At 39.2% G+C, this 16,334-nt stretch overlaps 1 protein-coding gene across 5 annotated transcripts in view; it reads left to right on the top strand.

Moving 5' to 3' along the window:
- Positions 1-14,590, top strand: part of Itgb6 (integrin subunit beta 6) — a 120,412-nt gene extending 105,822 nt beyond the window's left edge. For all 5 annotated transcript variants that reach the window (XM_058584947.1, XM_046462260.2, XM_058584948.1 and 2 more), the window contains 3 exons: positions 840-959; positions 6,566-6,732; positions 12,485-14,590. In XM_058584947.1, the coding sequence (XP_058440930.1) occupies positions 840-959; positions 6,566-6,732; positions 12,485-12,583 (386 nt within the window). In that variant the 3' untranslated portion in view covers positions 12,584-14,590. The remainder of the gene's footprint in view (positions 1-839; positions 960-6,565; positions 6,733-12,484) is intronic.
- The last annotated feature ends 1,744 nt before the right edge of the window (positions 14,591-16,334 follow it).

Genomic DNA, 16,334 nt, shown 5'->3' with positions numbered 1-16,334 from the left:
AGAAGTTTGGGTTAAGAGCAAATGCTCATTCTACTTCAGGTTTCTGAAAAACAGTATTTGTAATAGTATCATTGAAAAGTCTCCGATTTAGAAGGTAGGGTAACTATAAGGCAACTTTAGGGTTTGTTGTTGTTGTTTTTGCTTTATTTTTAATTCAGAAAAGGCTACATCTTGGCAGAGGAGCTGAACCACTAAAATTTGTAATAAACAGATTGAAGATTAGCCTTTTACTTTATTTTCAATTTCTGTTGTGATACAATATACTGTCATTCTGGGTTCCTTTAAATCTTTAGTTTACCTTTATCCTGTTGGACCCTGAGCTACCTAACACTGCAGTCTCTGTTTCCTAATATTAATTTATTTTTACTGTTGTGACAATACTTGGCCAGCAAGCTTGACTACACCATTGTGAGGAAGGCCCCCTTAAAAGTATCAGTATCCATTTGGACTGTGCACCAATGTAATCTAGACATCCTCCCAGATGCTCTCAGCAAAGAGGAACATATAGCCCCCTCATTACCATAATCAGGGCCATTCTATTCCCAAGACAGCTGTGGGCACCTGCCTTGCAGTTCTTTCACTCCATTGAAATCCTGCCTGTGTCAGTTTGATAGGTACATTTGATGGTCAGTCCTGATTGACCACATCTGGAGCTGTTCTTGTGGAACATGAATAAAAATGAAAATCTCCCTTGGTGGGAAAAAATCCTGTGCCTTTTCAGTTTTCATTCTGCAATATTGAAAATCCTCATTTGCATATTAAAACTCAATACTATTTTGCTTTATAAATAATCTCTTTGGAATCTCATTTAACCTAATGAATGACTTCTTTATCTGCAGATTTCTCAAAGGATAGTTCTGTTTCCTGCTCTCTGCAAGGAGAAAATGAATGTCTTATTACATTCCTAATAACTACAGATAATGAGGGGAAAACCATCATTCACAGCATCAACGAAAAAGGTGAGTGGCTTGCACCCCATTGTCAATGGTAAGTGATATTCTACATGGGGAGAAATGTCCAGAAGGTCACTTTAGGCGGTTTGCCAGGAAAAACATTCAATTTTAGATGAAGTGTCTCTACTTTCCCAAAGAATGAAAGACACCTATTAAAAGGTTTGTTGTGTTCCAGTATCTTTTATGAAAACCAGATAACACAATGACTTGTATTTACACCAATCATCATCTCCCTGAAAGCTGACTGCTGAATGGTAGAAAGATAAACTGATGAAATGAAATATAAGCAAAAGGTCTATCTTTTGGAAAAGCTAACAGGGAAGAATCTATCGGATTTTAAATGGATTGAATCAGACCATGGTTCAAATCCTGCTACCATTTAATTAGTTGCTCAACATTCTGAAAGATACTTGCCCCAGTCTCTATTTCCTCATCTATAAAATAATAGTACTTTCTTCTAAGAGCCAAGTCGAGGATTGCATGTAAAACATGTGGCAATATCTAACTTACAGCTATGAGTCACTGAATGATAATGCGGAATCAACAAGGACAAGAAGCAGCAAATAAGGAAAGAAGTGACCCATAAAGGGTGCCAAAGAGTCCATTGCTTCTGTGGAATTTCATCCACATCACCTCATGGAGTCAGTTTGGGACTTGGGGGACACTTGAAAATTCACATTTAGCAAAGGGAAGAGCCAAGCTTATATTAGTTAGAGAAGGAAGCAGTGGAGAAGGTACTGTTCCCAAAGTTTCATTTGTACTAAACTCACCTGCAGGCTTGTTTAAAAAAAAAAAAAGGCTATATCAGCAGGCTCCATGTGTGTGGCTCAGGATGCTGTATTTTTACAACATGACCCTAACACAGCTGGTCCTGAGCTGTCTCTGTGAGCAACTGCCGTAAACCCCCTGGCTGCATTCTCAGATCCTCACAGGTGCCTCATTTTCTTTCTTCAATTAATAATGTGTCCCTCCCTAAATCTTTCCAGCACAAATGACAGCTGCATTAAATCAGACCTCATCAGACTTTGTCCACAACCTCTTCTTCCCCACAAAAAAATCTCAGAGCCTGAGTTCTGGTTCAGGTCTCAGCAGCAGGCCAGGCAATAAGACAGAGGTTCATTTGCTGTCTGTGCTTGCTCGTCAATGTGCTGACAGAATTTAAGTTAGTCCTAAATGTGAAACCAAGGTCAAATTGGTATCACTTAAGAGCATAATAACCAAAACAATACAATCATAACCAGAAAGCAAGTTCAACACATCATAATGCGATCAAGAAAACATGATCAGAAAAATACTACATTGCTGTGCTGAGGGAAAGGGAGAGAGAGAAGTCATCACCATTTGAGAGGATGAGTGTGAACTTGATTTTGAAGCTCAGGTAGGCAGAATGCTCCTGGAGACTTGCTCTTGAAAAATCCCGTGTAAATCACCTTCCTTGAAATGCATACACAACATGCAGCTTGCATCGTTCAGTTAAGTAAACTTAAGGTGAATCCCGCTAAACAAGGATGAATTACTTTCTAATACAAAAACCCTGCTTCCTCATTATCTATTTCATAAAGTCAAATTCTCCAATTACACCCCTAACCTTCTATTTGTGACTGTGACAGTGGCTTTTGAGGTTATCTTGAAATCAAAGCCATCCTGTGTGATATAAATTCTATTGGAAACACACATCCCAAAAAATAAATTTCCAGAACAGGCCCTGACCCTGTTTTTAATTCAAAGGTTTTGTATCTTACTGGTTTGATGTGTTGTGCGTGTGTGTGTGTGTGTGAGAGAGAGAGAGAGAGAGAAAGAGAGAGAGAGAGAGAGAGAGAGAGAGAGAGAGAGAGAGAGAGAGAGAGAAACATGCCTTCGGCTGATAAATGCTTCCTCATTACAAAACTGTTGGCTATTCTTTATTCTTCCACACAATATGAGTGGCACATCAACACGCCATCCTTCAGAGCACACACAGATTCCCTGATGCATTTTATTATAGTATTGTATTTATCTCTGTGCTTTTGTAGTGGGGAAAGTGAAGGGGAAAAATTACCTCCCTGAGGCATCACACAAGTCCCCTGATGTCTCTAATGATGCCTCTTCCTTCACACATGCCCTATTTCCTGGGTAGGCCTAGTGCTTACAGACGCCCTGAGGGCAGAGCCCACCCCGGAAATCAGAAGTCCCTCCCCTCCCACAGCTTTCAGACCTGGAAATCTGGAAGGACAATTGGAAGTCTGGATAGAAAAGAGACAAAATGAGCACCTAGGAAGGGGAAGGGAGGTTAATGCTTCCCACATCCTCCAAGCAAATGGGAAAAAGGAGCCAGTGAAGCCAGGGCTTTTGTGGACACAGGCAGAACTTCTTCATCTTTTACCTCTGTAGAAATTTTCAGAGCCTAAAAGCACATCACAGTCAAGGAATGAGAGTGGAAGAGCTTTCCTGGCTAGAAGGTGCCAACTACTGCTGATGTTGAACCTGTAGGTTCCAGCGTGGAGGATCCAGATCCTTGTGGTTTAGAGGAAGAAAAGGGAGAAGACTGCATTTGCTATAACATCAGTACTACTACTAGTAATATAAGAGCAACTCTAGCTTATGGAGCCCTTACCAATACCAAATGCAAGCTGTCATTCCATATATTTTACATGTATTAATTCACTTAATATATGTAAACTACATTCACCGCACAAGGCAGGTACTTTTGTTGTATAGGCAAGGAAACTGAGGCATGGAGACATAAGTAATTTGCTGCATCTTGCACTAATTAAGCACCAGAGCTGGTTGAGGAGTTCCAACTGTTTGGCTTGGAGCCCGTGCTCTTAACCACTGTACTATACTGCCTCCCACTGGCTGTATGATCATAACAAACATGTGAATCACAAAAAATGTTAGATCAGCATATCCAACTGAATTGTTTTCAGAACCATATATATAATTTTAAAAATTTCAGTAACCACATGAAAAAGTAAGACACATGAAATAAATTTTGCTTTTATTCAAATACTTAGCACTTCAACATGAAGTCAATATAAAAATTATTAATGAGAAATTTTACATGTTTTCAGAGTATGTGTTCAAAATCAGTGTTTATTTTACACCAATAGCACAACTTACCTTGAAAAAGCCATATTCTGAGTGCTCAATAGTCACATGTGTTACCAGATTAGACCAAGCAGCAGCATTGAACACTCAGCACCCTAGAATTAGGTGCAGCATCGACCTGGACTCTATAGGAAACATCACACAGTGATGGAGGTGACTCTCACTCCCACCCAGAAATCTAACTTCAGTCTGAGTATCAAAAGAAATGTCAAAGAAAGTATAAAAAGTGAAGATCTCTGCTCTGTAATATTTGCTTTGATACTTGAACCAAAATCTTTGAGAAATACACAGTGCCCAGTGGATTTAAGTTCTTAAAATAATTATCTCTGCTAAGCCATTCCTCTTCCCACTTTATTCCCTTCTGGGGAGTCCTCCTAATTCACTTTCTGGCTTAGCAAGCTTCATCCTGCTTTGAGAGGCAATGCACAATGCCCCACTCTAACCCATTTCTTAACCAAACTATAGCAATATGGGTTATATTTTTCATTGATATAAGCCCTTTTGCTTTCTTTTCAGGAACTGAGCTAACCTATTAGAGGCCAGAACAGGGTCTTTAGATCTTTGTTCTGTAGTAGCTATGTCATTAGTAACTTTTGTTATTTCTTCCCTATCTTCTTATGTGGTTTCTACAAAGAACAAAAGGCCAGGCATGCATCATTAGGCCCCTTTTTATTCAGATCAGTTATAGAGCCCACCTGAAAAGCAGCATGGCTATATATATAAAACTCTCCTCTATGTGTATAACTCTCCTTATCAAAGAGCAATAAGAGTTAGGATAAACTAAGCATGAATAGCTTCCTCCCCCAGATACCATGGATTTTGCCTCTCTTCTTGCAGAGGGTTGCAGATATTTAATGATCATTTTTATATGGTATTTTTTTCCATGAAAGCAAAAGGAGAGCTTAATTATAACATTTCATTAAGAAATGTATCATCTCCTAGGCATAGTGCAAGGATGATTAGTCATTTTGCTGTCAATGAAGGGAGGTACTGGATAATTGCAAAATTATATTAATACTCTCAATAGAGTCAAAATAACATTTCATGAACTCTTCAAGTTGAGAGGACCATACAGAACATCTAATTTCTCTAACTTCCCTGAGGATAAGAATCATTAGGAACACCCTTAATAAAAAATAAAAAAAAAAGTCTGTGGCCTCATCCAAGACCCATTGAATCTGAATCTCAGGCAAAGAGCCTAGGAAGTTGTAGGTTTAATAAACATGAGCACCTCAGCTTATTACCATCATCAGGAAAGTTGAAGGAACAGTGAGCTTTGTTTTACAGATGAGGTCGAAGGACATGACTTGATTCTCACAGCTGCTGTTCATCAGATGGGAATCAAACCCAACCCTCCCCACTGTAGGCCAGAAACTTTCCAGGAAAGCAGAGCATTACTTTAGAAACACAACCAAACAACAACAAAAGGAAGCCACGGCAAATAGTAACTTTTCAGGGGATAGGTTTTATATAATTTTATAATATGATCTCCTAGACTGCTCTTAATTCAGGAAGATTGATGAAAAGGTGTCTGCAAGCATTACACACACACACACACACACACACACACACTCCATTTCTACTTTTTCATGTACTCAGAAGAGACCATCTTTAGTGATTAAGGCTATAGTTTCTTCTTCATGGTGCTTGAAATATTCTATGTGCATTAATTGTCACTCTTCTGGATTCTAATTAGCTCTTTTCAAGTCAGCCATCAAGTATATGGTCCTCCTCGGTACCTGCAAGGTGTTTGGTTCCAGATCCCCTGCAGATACCAAAATCTGCAGGTGTGTAAGCCCTCTTATGTAAAATAGGATATATATTTGCATATAACCTAAGCACATCTTCCCATATGCTTTAAATCATCCTTGATTACTTATAGTACCTAATACAATGTAAATTCTACCCATTTTTTTTTTGTTACAATGCTTAGGGAACAGTAGCAAGGAAGAAAAGCCCTTTTATGTTCAAAACAGACACATTTTTTCCCCAATATTTTCAATCCATAGTTGGTTGAATCTTGAACATGCAGAATCCAAGAGCATAAAAAACTGTATACTGGGGCTGGGGATATAGCTCAGTTGGTAGAGTGCTTGTCTCGCATGCACAAGGCTCTGGATTCAATCCCCAGCACCACACACACACACACACAAAAAAAAAAAAAAAAAAACTTTATATTTATTTACTTTGAATGACCAAACACTTCCTTTTGTCTTTTGCTCTTCTTTAAAGAAATAGAGAGTTATCCTTCAACAAATAACTTGCTTTTTAAAATTTCAGCAAGACCAAAAAGGTGTCAATATTTACCCTCTATTGTAAGAAATGTATGAATGGAAAACCCAGTGAAAAATGTCTTTCCATGATTTGGGGACTGAGCTCAGTGGTAGAGTGATTGCCTAGTATGTTCAAGTGTTCAAGGCCCTGAGTTCAATCCCCATCACAACAACAACCACAACAAAGCTTTTCTACATCAAAACATTGATAGTGCCAGCTGCTTCTTCTTATAATTTCATTTGTTTCCACAGACTGTCCAAAACCTCCGAACATTCCTATGATCATGTTGGGGGTTTCACTGGCTATTCTTCTCATCGGAGTTGTCCTCCTGTGCATTTGGAAGCTGCTGGTGTCATTTCATGATCGCAAAGAAGTTGCCAAATTTGAAGCAGAACGATCAAAGGCCAAGTGGCAAACGGTATGTCGCAGTGGTCCAGGCAGAAAGGATGGGAGAGGGACTCCACTTTCTTCTGTCTAAAAAAGAGTTTAGGTGTCACATTTTTCCCTACCGCCCTTGTCACGATCCCAATAGTTTTGGTTTCTGTTCTGCTTTGGGAGCAAACCTCTTCATCCATTATCTGGCCACAAGTGTCCCTCATGATATGCATTGCTTCTCAGTGCAGTGGGGATCTCCACCACTCAGAAGAGTCCTGTGAAATTCCTCATACGGCAAATTAGGGACATCATGGAGGTATATTCTATTCAGTGCCTCTTCACCACCAGGAGGACCCCTTGGGCTCCATTTAATAACACATAGGTGCTGGATCTACATATTTCCATGAATTAGTTATGCTATAGCTAATGGAATAATGTTCGTGAATAGTCTGACAGTTCATGCCAATTTTCACGGAAATACTTGTTACTCATATAATAGGTTACAAAGCAAAGTTGAGAAGACTTTTTAAACACCAGGCAGTTTTTCTGAATAACATAAATTTTAAGCAGCTACCTGAAAAAAAAAGTATCAACCTTCAAATATATGTACTCAATAGACATAATTTGTGTCTTCTCTTCACAATAGGCAAACAGAAAACAGGACTACAATTTTATGTGTTTCTATTCCACAGGAGGATAATTACATTTCTAGAGACCCCTAGAAACAATTTCATGGTTTTAATTTAATCTCTCTATCTCTAATGGTGTGTCTAGCTATCTAATAGCAATTATCTTACATTGCTGAGTCTCAAAACAGTGACATCACTGGAGAAATACAGGCAAACACAATGCTCCTTTGGGCTCATCTGCCCAAATAAATTGATGTTAACACTGTTTTCTCTGAGCCTATACAATATTTTCAATTTCTAAAGCAAACAGAATTTTCCCTTTTGCATAATTTTATCTCAATAAGGGATATCTATATTTTAGGAGTTATATTTTAAACTAATCATAATATATGATGCAGGACCAAGGACAATGAAAATTTTTATCTACTTTATCTTCCCATTAAAAATGTCTTTGGATACAGTAACCAAATGTGATGTATGGATCTTCTTTGGATCCTGATTTGCACAGTCCAACTATAAAAATATATTTTAAAACAACTGGGAAAAAGATAAATACACACTAGATATTAGAATAATAGCAAGGAAATATGCTTAACTTGATCAAATACCATTAGGCATGATGTCTTTACTAGAAAATATCCATCCTTTTTAGAGATGCAAACTGAAGTATACGAGGGCGAAAGGGAATGAAGGCTGGGATCTGTTTCAAAATAATTCAGCCTAAAGAGAGGGTGGGAGGGAGAGATAGTAAAAGTAGTTTGGGCAAAATCTTGATAACTGTTGGATCTGGTAATGGGTCTTTGGAGGTTTGTTAAATAACTTTCCTCTTGGCATATGTATGGATTTTTCACAACTGAACAAAACCCTTCAGGAGAGTAAACTATGGAATAATTGATCCATCCCTAACAATGTAAAACGTGACCTGATGGTTTATCTTGGTGACTTAGAACATAGTGATAATGAGGCCAAAGTTGTGGGATAGTTAACTTTGCCTGATACAATGGCCACAGATATCAATCTTAACTTTCACCAACTGCCAAGTAAATGCCTGGCAATGGTCAGAAGGGTGAGCAGGCAAAACAATGTGGATAAGTCAGCACAAAGAGCAATAGCAGCAAATAGTTGGACAACTATCAGCCCTGTAAAGTAGTCTTGGTGTCCCCATTTTGAAGATATGTAAACTGAAGCTGAGAACGATTAAGGGGCTTCCCAAACCATAGCTGCAGGTGGAACCCTAATCATTAGTTGTTCTTCCAAACACAACCTTTTGTTGATCCTCCTGGAAATAACAAGAAAGTGTTTTACAAACAGGCAGTCGGGCACTTATATGATGCCTATATACCAACCAGCATGTTTTAATGTTCTTATACCAAGGCATGAGTGCTGGCAAATGATTAATATCTTTAAAATAACATTTTAATTAACAGTTAATTTCCCCCAAAACATAAATTGTTCTCCCTCTGGATGTAGAACATGACTGCAATTCAAATACCAAATTTTTGCTGTTTCTTCAACTAAAATGGGACAAAAACATGCATTAAACAGATAAAAAACATAAATGAAAAAAATATTATTCCCTTGTTCTGTCGAGTTTCCTTGAATAACAAATGTGTGATGTTCCTGACTAGATAATGATGGAAATAATTATTCACTTGGATGCAAAAGAGGTTTAATTCAAATAATTCAGTTCAAATTTCTCTAATATATCCTCCTAGGAAAAAAAAATTAGTGTTGCTCAGTGCATACATTTAAAGATCTTCAATTTAATTCAGTTTTTATATAAAACCTATTTTTTCCCCCAAGAATTCGACTGATCTTTAAAACCGGGGGACAAAAGGGTCAGTAGGGTCTCCTGTACCTATACGGCCCCATTGGACTCTTAAGGTGACAGAAGTTAGGACAGGAAAGTCTTCACTCTTGCCTCCTGAAACTTTTTATCATAGCTATAAAGAAAGGTTACCTTTTTATTATACTTATAAGCCCCCTTGCATATTCTTTATGAAAACACAAATGGAAGATATTTAAATTCATCTTTGATGAGACATTTTTTTCTAGGATGACAAGTCATTAACTTGAGGCAAAAAAATGTTCAGGCTGACATTTCTTGCAGTCATGGATTGATTTTGCACTGTGCTAAGCAAATCAGGTCTGCTTTTGGCAGTTAGGCGATCATTAAGGAAGCTGTGGGTCATGACAGAATTTTCTTATTACCACTTTTTTCCAAGCTTGAAAAAAATGTGCCATTGCTTTTGCAGAATACACAGCCTAAATTAGAACCCCAATATTCCTTGGGGGAAAATCAGCCTGGTCACTCCAGATGATTAGGGGAAAACTGTCTAAACGATGGAGTGGAGACTCTCCCGAAATGGGGAGGACCCAAGTCTACATTTCAGTTGGAACTCCAGGCAGGGCCACTGCAGCCTGCACAGCACAAATGCAGGCACATCTGGTGCTGATGCCCCTACTTACACCCATTCTCCTGGGCTCTGAGCATCAGCTGAGGTCAAAAACCACCCCATTATACACACCTCTGACTGCAACAGGGACTTGCTCGTGCTCCACCTTTATACTTCCTCCTCAACCTCCTCCAGCAATGGAGTCCGCTTTACCCATCATCAACCCCCCAAAAAATATCACAGACCTAAATGTTTGTTGTTGATGTTGTTTTAAAATACAGAATAAAAACTGCACAAAATTAAACATTCAACTAAATATCTACAAAATAACATTATTCCGTCAATTGCAATTCAAATCCCCCCCACCTTTATAGCACAAAAAATTCTAGTTAATGTGGAATGTGGATGCATTTTAATATGTTCAAGATGACATGGGGTAGGACCTACAAACAAGCGCTTGGCCCTACGAAGGTCTGGCCCTGCTCATAGTCTATTTATTCTTCCAGAATCCCTTTTCTATTCATTAAGTTTCCTTCCTTCAGCAGAGGCTCTGCCCTTCATTTCCAGCCTGCACCTCTTAGGTTTTCTACCTTGCCTCTTTAGCCAGGTCCTTTGTTCTTCTGTAGCCAAGTAGATACTAGTGTTCTAAACTTCAAAGAATTCCATGCATGATTTTTGTTTCCAAATGAGACTCTACCATCATCAGAGACCACATCAATCTGCCATTCACCGTCAAAAATTCCAAGGTTTTGAGGAATAAGGACTAGAGATCCTTCAGAATTATCCAGGCTGAGCTCAGAAGTAGGAACAATACAGCAACCTGACCTTCACCCTCATCCACCAGCAGCCAAGCTACCTTTTCCTATTTGCCCTCAACAGAGAGATAGCATCTATCTCCAAAGGCACTGTGTCAGAGGTTGAGCCACTGGGTATGGGTCTGACTACTGCTCACAAAGAAGGCCCTGTAGCAAGTCCAAAGGCAACGTGTAGAAGACGTCAGGGAATGTTTTTGTTTTGCTCAGTTCTTCTGAGAGCTGAAAGAATGTTCTGAAATAGTCCTGCACAGTGGCACATCCTGTAATCCCAGCAGCTCAGGAGGCTGAGGCAGGAGGATGGCAAGTTCAAAGTCAGCCTCAGCAATTTTGAGCTGCTTAGCAACTCAGTGAGACCCTGATTCTAAATAAAACACAAAATAGGGCTGGGCATGTGGCTCAGTGGTTGAGTGCTCCTGAGTTCAATCCCTGGTACTGGGAAAAAAGAAAAGAAATGTTCTGAGATAGCAAATACAATCTTCTTCTTTTTTTAAAATTTATGTCTACAAAATATGACTATCTCTACAATTCATGGAATAAAGTGACCAACGTAACTCAGAGATATTATCTGGACTTCACACATATGGGTTTGGAAATGTTAAGACTTCCAAAGCCCTATCAGAAAATATAACTTTCTTCAGGATCTAAAAGAAAAGAAACTTTCAAATTTGAAGAAAAGTTATAAGTAAGAACTAATAAAAAGAGGCAGCATTCATTGAACAGTTAGTACGTTCTAGACACAGTGCAATGGGATCTTATCTCACGGATAGAGTAGGGAATTTGTTAATCCCTCTTTAATAGATGAGCACATCAAGGCCTAGGGTTGCTTAAGTAAAGTCACCTGGTAGGCTGGGTTTGAACACAGACTGTCTGATGCCAAAGCCTGTGTGTCAACCTTGGAAATTAGGAGAGAAGACACTGTACCTCACAGAGATCCCTTGCTCTCCTGCCTAGGACAGCTCAACAGGCTTTGTCCTCTGATCCTCTGGCTACAGCACCACTGCTGCAAACACATCTTCAGCCTCAACAGCACAGCTGTGTTCTCTGGGCATCAACTCTCAATCTCCCAATGGCCCCAGGGGCCAAGCCATTTTGTGCTGTCTGCCTTCAGACCACCACTCATTTGTGAACCCAGGTTTTACATACCAGTCACTTGCAGTCATCTGCTTTACACACAGTTTTGTCTAGTAAGCATATGCCAGAAAGTTCTTCTGCTCTCCAGAGCAAGTGTTAGCTGTCCAGGGGATCTGTCTGTGCTCCTTCCAAGCAGCTAGCTGCTCCTCCTTCTCAGTTTTGATCTCATTTACACAACGTTATCACGCCCTGTCTGATAACTCACCAACAGCAGCTTCAAGACAGATACTATGTCATTCATATGTGTTATGTTTCTATCAGTTTCACTTTTCCCACTGTTCACTTTACCTTACATCTCACTTTTGGTTCACCTATGTGTGTTTGTTCTGCCCTTTCAATGCATATTGAGTCCCTAATATCAGCTGGACACTGTTTTCAGTGCTGGGAAAATAGGCAACAGGACATGTAAGCATGTTTTCTATCCATAAATCAGTGTGTTTCCAATGAGGGTAAGATTTTTAGAATGCCCATGTGGAAGGCTGGGGATATAGCTCAGCAGTCAAGCACTTGCCTAGCATGCTCGAGTCTCTGGGTCACACACACACTGAACCCCCCTCCCCTTACACACACAGAATACCCATGTGGGACTAGTTTCACCTATTAGAAAAAAAGCAAAGATATAGAGCAACCTGCAGTGGCACTGCCATAAATTTGAAAATGCTAAGAGTATGAAATATCAAATGAATCAAAATTATTCCAATGGCTTCCAAGATTGATATTGACTCTCATCTTCCAATTTGAACTATAATAAAAATACCTAGGAATATTAAAATAGTATCATAACAAAGTATGCAGACTTTCATCTGAACTTTTTTTTCTTTTAGGGAACAAATCCACTGTACAGAGGCTCCACTAGTACTTTTAAAAATGTAACCTATAAACACAGGGAAAAACAAAAAGTGGATCTCACCACAGAAGGCTAGAACCACTTGACGCGTGGGAAAAGTTGGCTTCACTGATGTGAAATGTTAATGCACTATTTTATTTTCCTTTCTCTGTTGCTTCAAGAAGAGGTTGGCCTAAGATAATAATAGGTCATTTGGAGATGAGTCATTCTCTGTATGAAGGTGAGACACTATGTTGACAGGTTCAAAGTAATCAAGAAGAGGAATTTCCTTAGCATAGAGGTGACTTTGGGGATCATTTGAGGAATACTAACTCTGTTGCATTAATGCTTCAAATAATCATCAAAATGATTCATGGGGGCCTGATTTGCATTTGAAAAATGTTGAAAATTAGAATCGCTTTTGTTTCAGGAGTACAGCTACCTAAAGTCTTTGTCCCAGCAAAGTTACAAAGTCCATATGCTTGTATTGTGTACCCACACTTGCAGTTATTCTAAACTTGCAGTAAATCCATCTTAAAGAAAGATTTATTTTAAACCAGGAGAATTGAGATTCCGAATTCACTCCAGTTGAAAGGATGCATTTCTTCCACAGATATCCCAAATTGTAAGATTGATCATTTCTGTGAATTTGTATGCACCTGTAAGTCAGGTACACAAACACACACTTTGCTTTACAAATGAGAAGGAAGTAATTTATAAATTAAGTCACTAGTAAAACCAAAAATAATAACCCTACCATTTAGCTTATTTTTAAATTACCTGGAAAATAATCTATGCTCAGTTTCCTTCTTGTCCTTGAGTTTTCAAACTGTTACTTCTCCCTTATTTCTCAATCATCTTACTCAGTGTCAGAGTCTTCTAAACCTGTAATTGTCACATGAGAGTTTTTATTTCTTTTTGAAAAATTACCTTAAATGGTTGGCTTATTCAAAGAGAGTTCCAGAAATATAAAAGGAACATGGGGTAAACAGAACAAATGTTTAAATGGCTGTAAATCAAGCACATCGAGAGTACACAACTCCCTCATGAATTGCAGATTTTTAAATCTACGTTCTTTTCCCATCTGCATAACCCAACGTGCACATTTCAGCTCCGTGTGGTTGATGCACACCACACATTTAAGAAGTAAGATTTTACTTACAAAATACACGTGGACAATTAGGGGTCCATCAGTTGATTGGCGAGATGGCCACTGTAGGATGTTTTTCCTTATGGTTTCTGCTGTGTCAGAAAGCACTTTCATCTCATTTGATCCTTGCAAGGAAACAAAGGCTCAGAGGATGAGTAGAAGAACTGGGATCAGAATTCACATCTTTTTACTCCAAGGCATTTCCTCTTTCCCCTGCATGGGACTGCCTCTTTTGTTGTTAAAATGATAGAAACGTTGTATTAGTTAAGCAATAACATTTGTTTGAAATGTACTAAACAAATAGCAGTCACAGCACTGGAATCCAGGTGAGTTGTACTTTTGTGCAATGTTTATTAGCTTTGATTAAATTGTAATGAGAAGTCTTATAGAGTTCCTTACATAGTGGAGGCTTCATGATTGTCCATTGAATTGCCAGTGTAATCTCCAAGTTTCTTCAGTCCTAGCAGATTGATGTGTGTACATTTGATCACTTGGAGACCCCCCCCCAAATCCCGGTTTTTAAACAACTCAGGTAAATCATACATTTAGGGAGGACTGGGCTCTATGAGAAGGATTACTAAACAATCTCCTTGGACATCTGAAGGACTGATGTGCCACTCCGTTATTGATGGGGACGTCTAGAGCAACCTGCAGTGGCGCTGCCAGTGACACAGTGGTAGCAGTCCCTTGTACATGAGACTGCTTGTGCTGTTTTGTACAATTACTGAAATGAGATTTTTTTAGAAAATAGAAGTTTCCTTTGTGTGTGTATTAGGGAAGAATCTGCTCATTCTTTAAATGTGGTTTTGACCCAAGGCAGGACCTTGAAAAGGCCAAAACATTAACAGTAGTACTTCTATTCATTGAAGAGTTATGTTACATGAAGATAAAATGGTTGTTTTGTAAGTTGTTGTATTTTGTGTTGACATAAATAAACGTGGTAATTTAAACAAAGACACTTGGATGATGATTCCTTTCATTCACTCAGCAAGAAATCTGAATTTCTGGATATTTCTGTGACCTACTCTGACTGCCTTGTTGATCTCATTCTAGGACCAAGAAAAAGAGCAGGAAGAGGCAGCCACAGAAGGCAGGGGGCAGCAGGGAATGGAGTAATTGCTGCCCAGTGACAATACTTACACCATTAGCCTTTTAAAATCAGCCTGGACACGACTCCATGTTTGTAAGATCAAATTCTTTAGGGTTAGTGTTCTGGGCTGAAATATGTCTCTCCCCAAGATCACTCCCCACACAACTCATGAAGTCTTAATTGCCAGTATCTTAGTTTTGACTGTATAACTGGAATAGGGCCTTTAAAGAGATAATTAAGTTAAAATGAAGTCCTGGCATTGGACCTTCATCCAATATGACTAGAGTCCTCACAAGAAGAAGACGATAGGGCATAAACAGGTAGAGAGGGACCAGATGAAGACACAGGGAGAAGATGGCCACTACAGACCAAAGGAGAGAGGGCTCAGAAGAAACCATCCATTTGGATACCTCAATCTCTGACTCATTGGCCTCTAGAATTGTGAGAAAATAAATTTCTGTTGTTTAAATTACTCAGTCTATGGTACTTCGTTGTGGCAGCCACAGCGAATTAATGCAATCAATGCTGTTTTTCTGGGCATCCATTGGGTAGGTTCCATGGGGCTGTGCCCATTTTCTGCATCAGGAAAATTAAGTACAGAGAGACCAAATGCTCACAAAGGAAGTCAGTTATTGTTGTTTTTGTTTGGTTTGCTTTTTTGGAAAGGCCCATTCCTTACAAAAGTACAGGTGAAATCAAGAGCACTTACTTTCTGGAACACACTGTTTCTTGTGAACTAAAAGCCAGGAATCTAGAAATCTAGAACCTGCTCTCATTTTGAAAATTAGCTTCAATTAAATTGTAATGAAAAGCCTTACAGAGTTCATTACATATTGGAGGCTTCATGGTTGTCCATAGTCATATGTAAATCTCAAATCATATGTAATCTCAAAGTTTCTTCAGTCCTACCAGATTGATGTAGGTACTTTCAAGAAAGTCACTTTACTTTTTAATTTTTCCATCTGTGAGATGGTGGCAATGTCCATCTCTTCTAGCACCTGTAATAATCCCTGACACATAGGGTCTCAATAAATTCATTTAACAGATATTTATTGTCTACGATAGGCCAGACATTGTTCTTACAATTATGGGTAGAGTGAACACTGAACAAAACAAACAATCTCTGTGCTTCCAAATGAGGGAGATGATAATAAATATGTAAGTAGACAATATCAGAATACTAGACCCAGTTTCTGCATGTCCCCCATCCACTTGCTGCCCCCCAGGACTATCCCTGGAGCAGCCCCAACTCCCACAATCCTGTTGATAGTAAACTCCCAGCTTCTACCTCACCCCTCACAGGTGGAGGAACTGTAGGAGTTCCTATGCTCCAGTGCAGAGTGGCTTTGCTGGTTGCTGTCCCAGTGGACCAGTAGTACAACAAGAAATGCAAGGGAATTAGCAGCCCAAGGAAGGAACACGGATCCTTAAGAGACAGAGTGGGAAGGAACCAGCAGATGAGTAGGAGCTGAGCCACCAGCACTCGTCAGCTTCCTAATGCATCATTAAATATTTGCTCCCCCTCATTCCCTGCTTCCTTGCCCTTTCTTCCTGGGATGGTCCCTCCCAATCATGCATTCAAATACAACTTTGCTTCAGGTTCTTGTT

The sequence above is a fragment of the Marmota monax genome, unplaced genomic scaffold (genome assembly GCF_021218885.2).
Source record: "Marmota monax isolate L192 unplaced genomic scaffold, Marmota_monax_Labrador192_F-V1.1 WCK01_AAM20220418_F8-fsc00129, whole genome shotgun sequence".
In the NCBI taxonomy this organism is placed as follows: domain Eukaryota; kingdom Metazoa; phylum Chordata; class Mammalia; order Rodentia; family Sciuridae; genus Marmota; species Marmota monax.
Note: the sequence above shows the minus strand (reverse complement) of the source record. Positions and strands in the feature narration are given on the sequence as shown.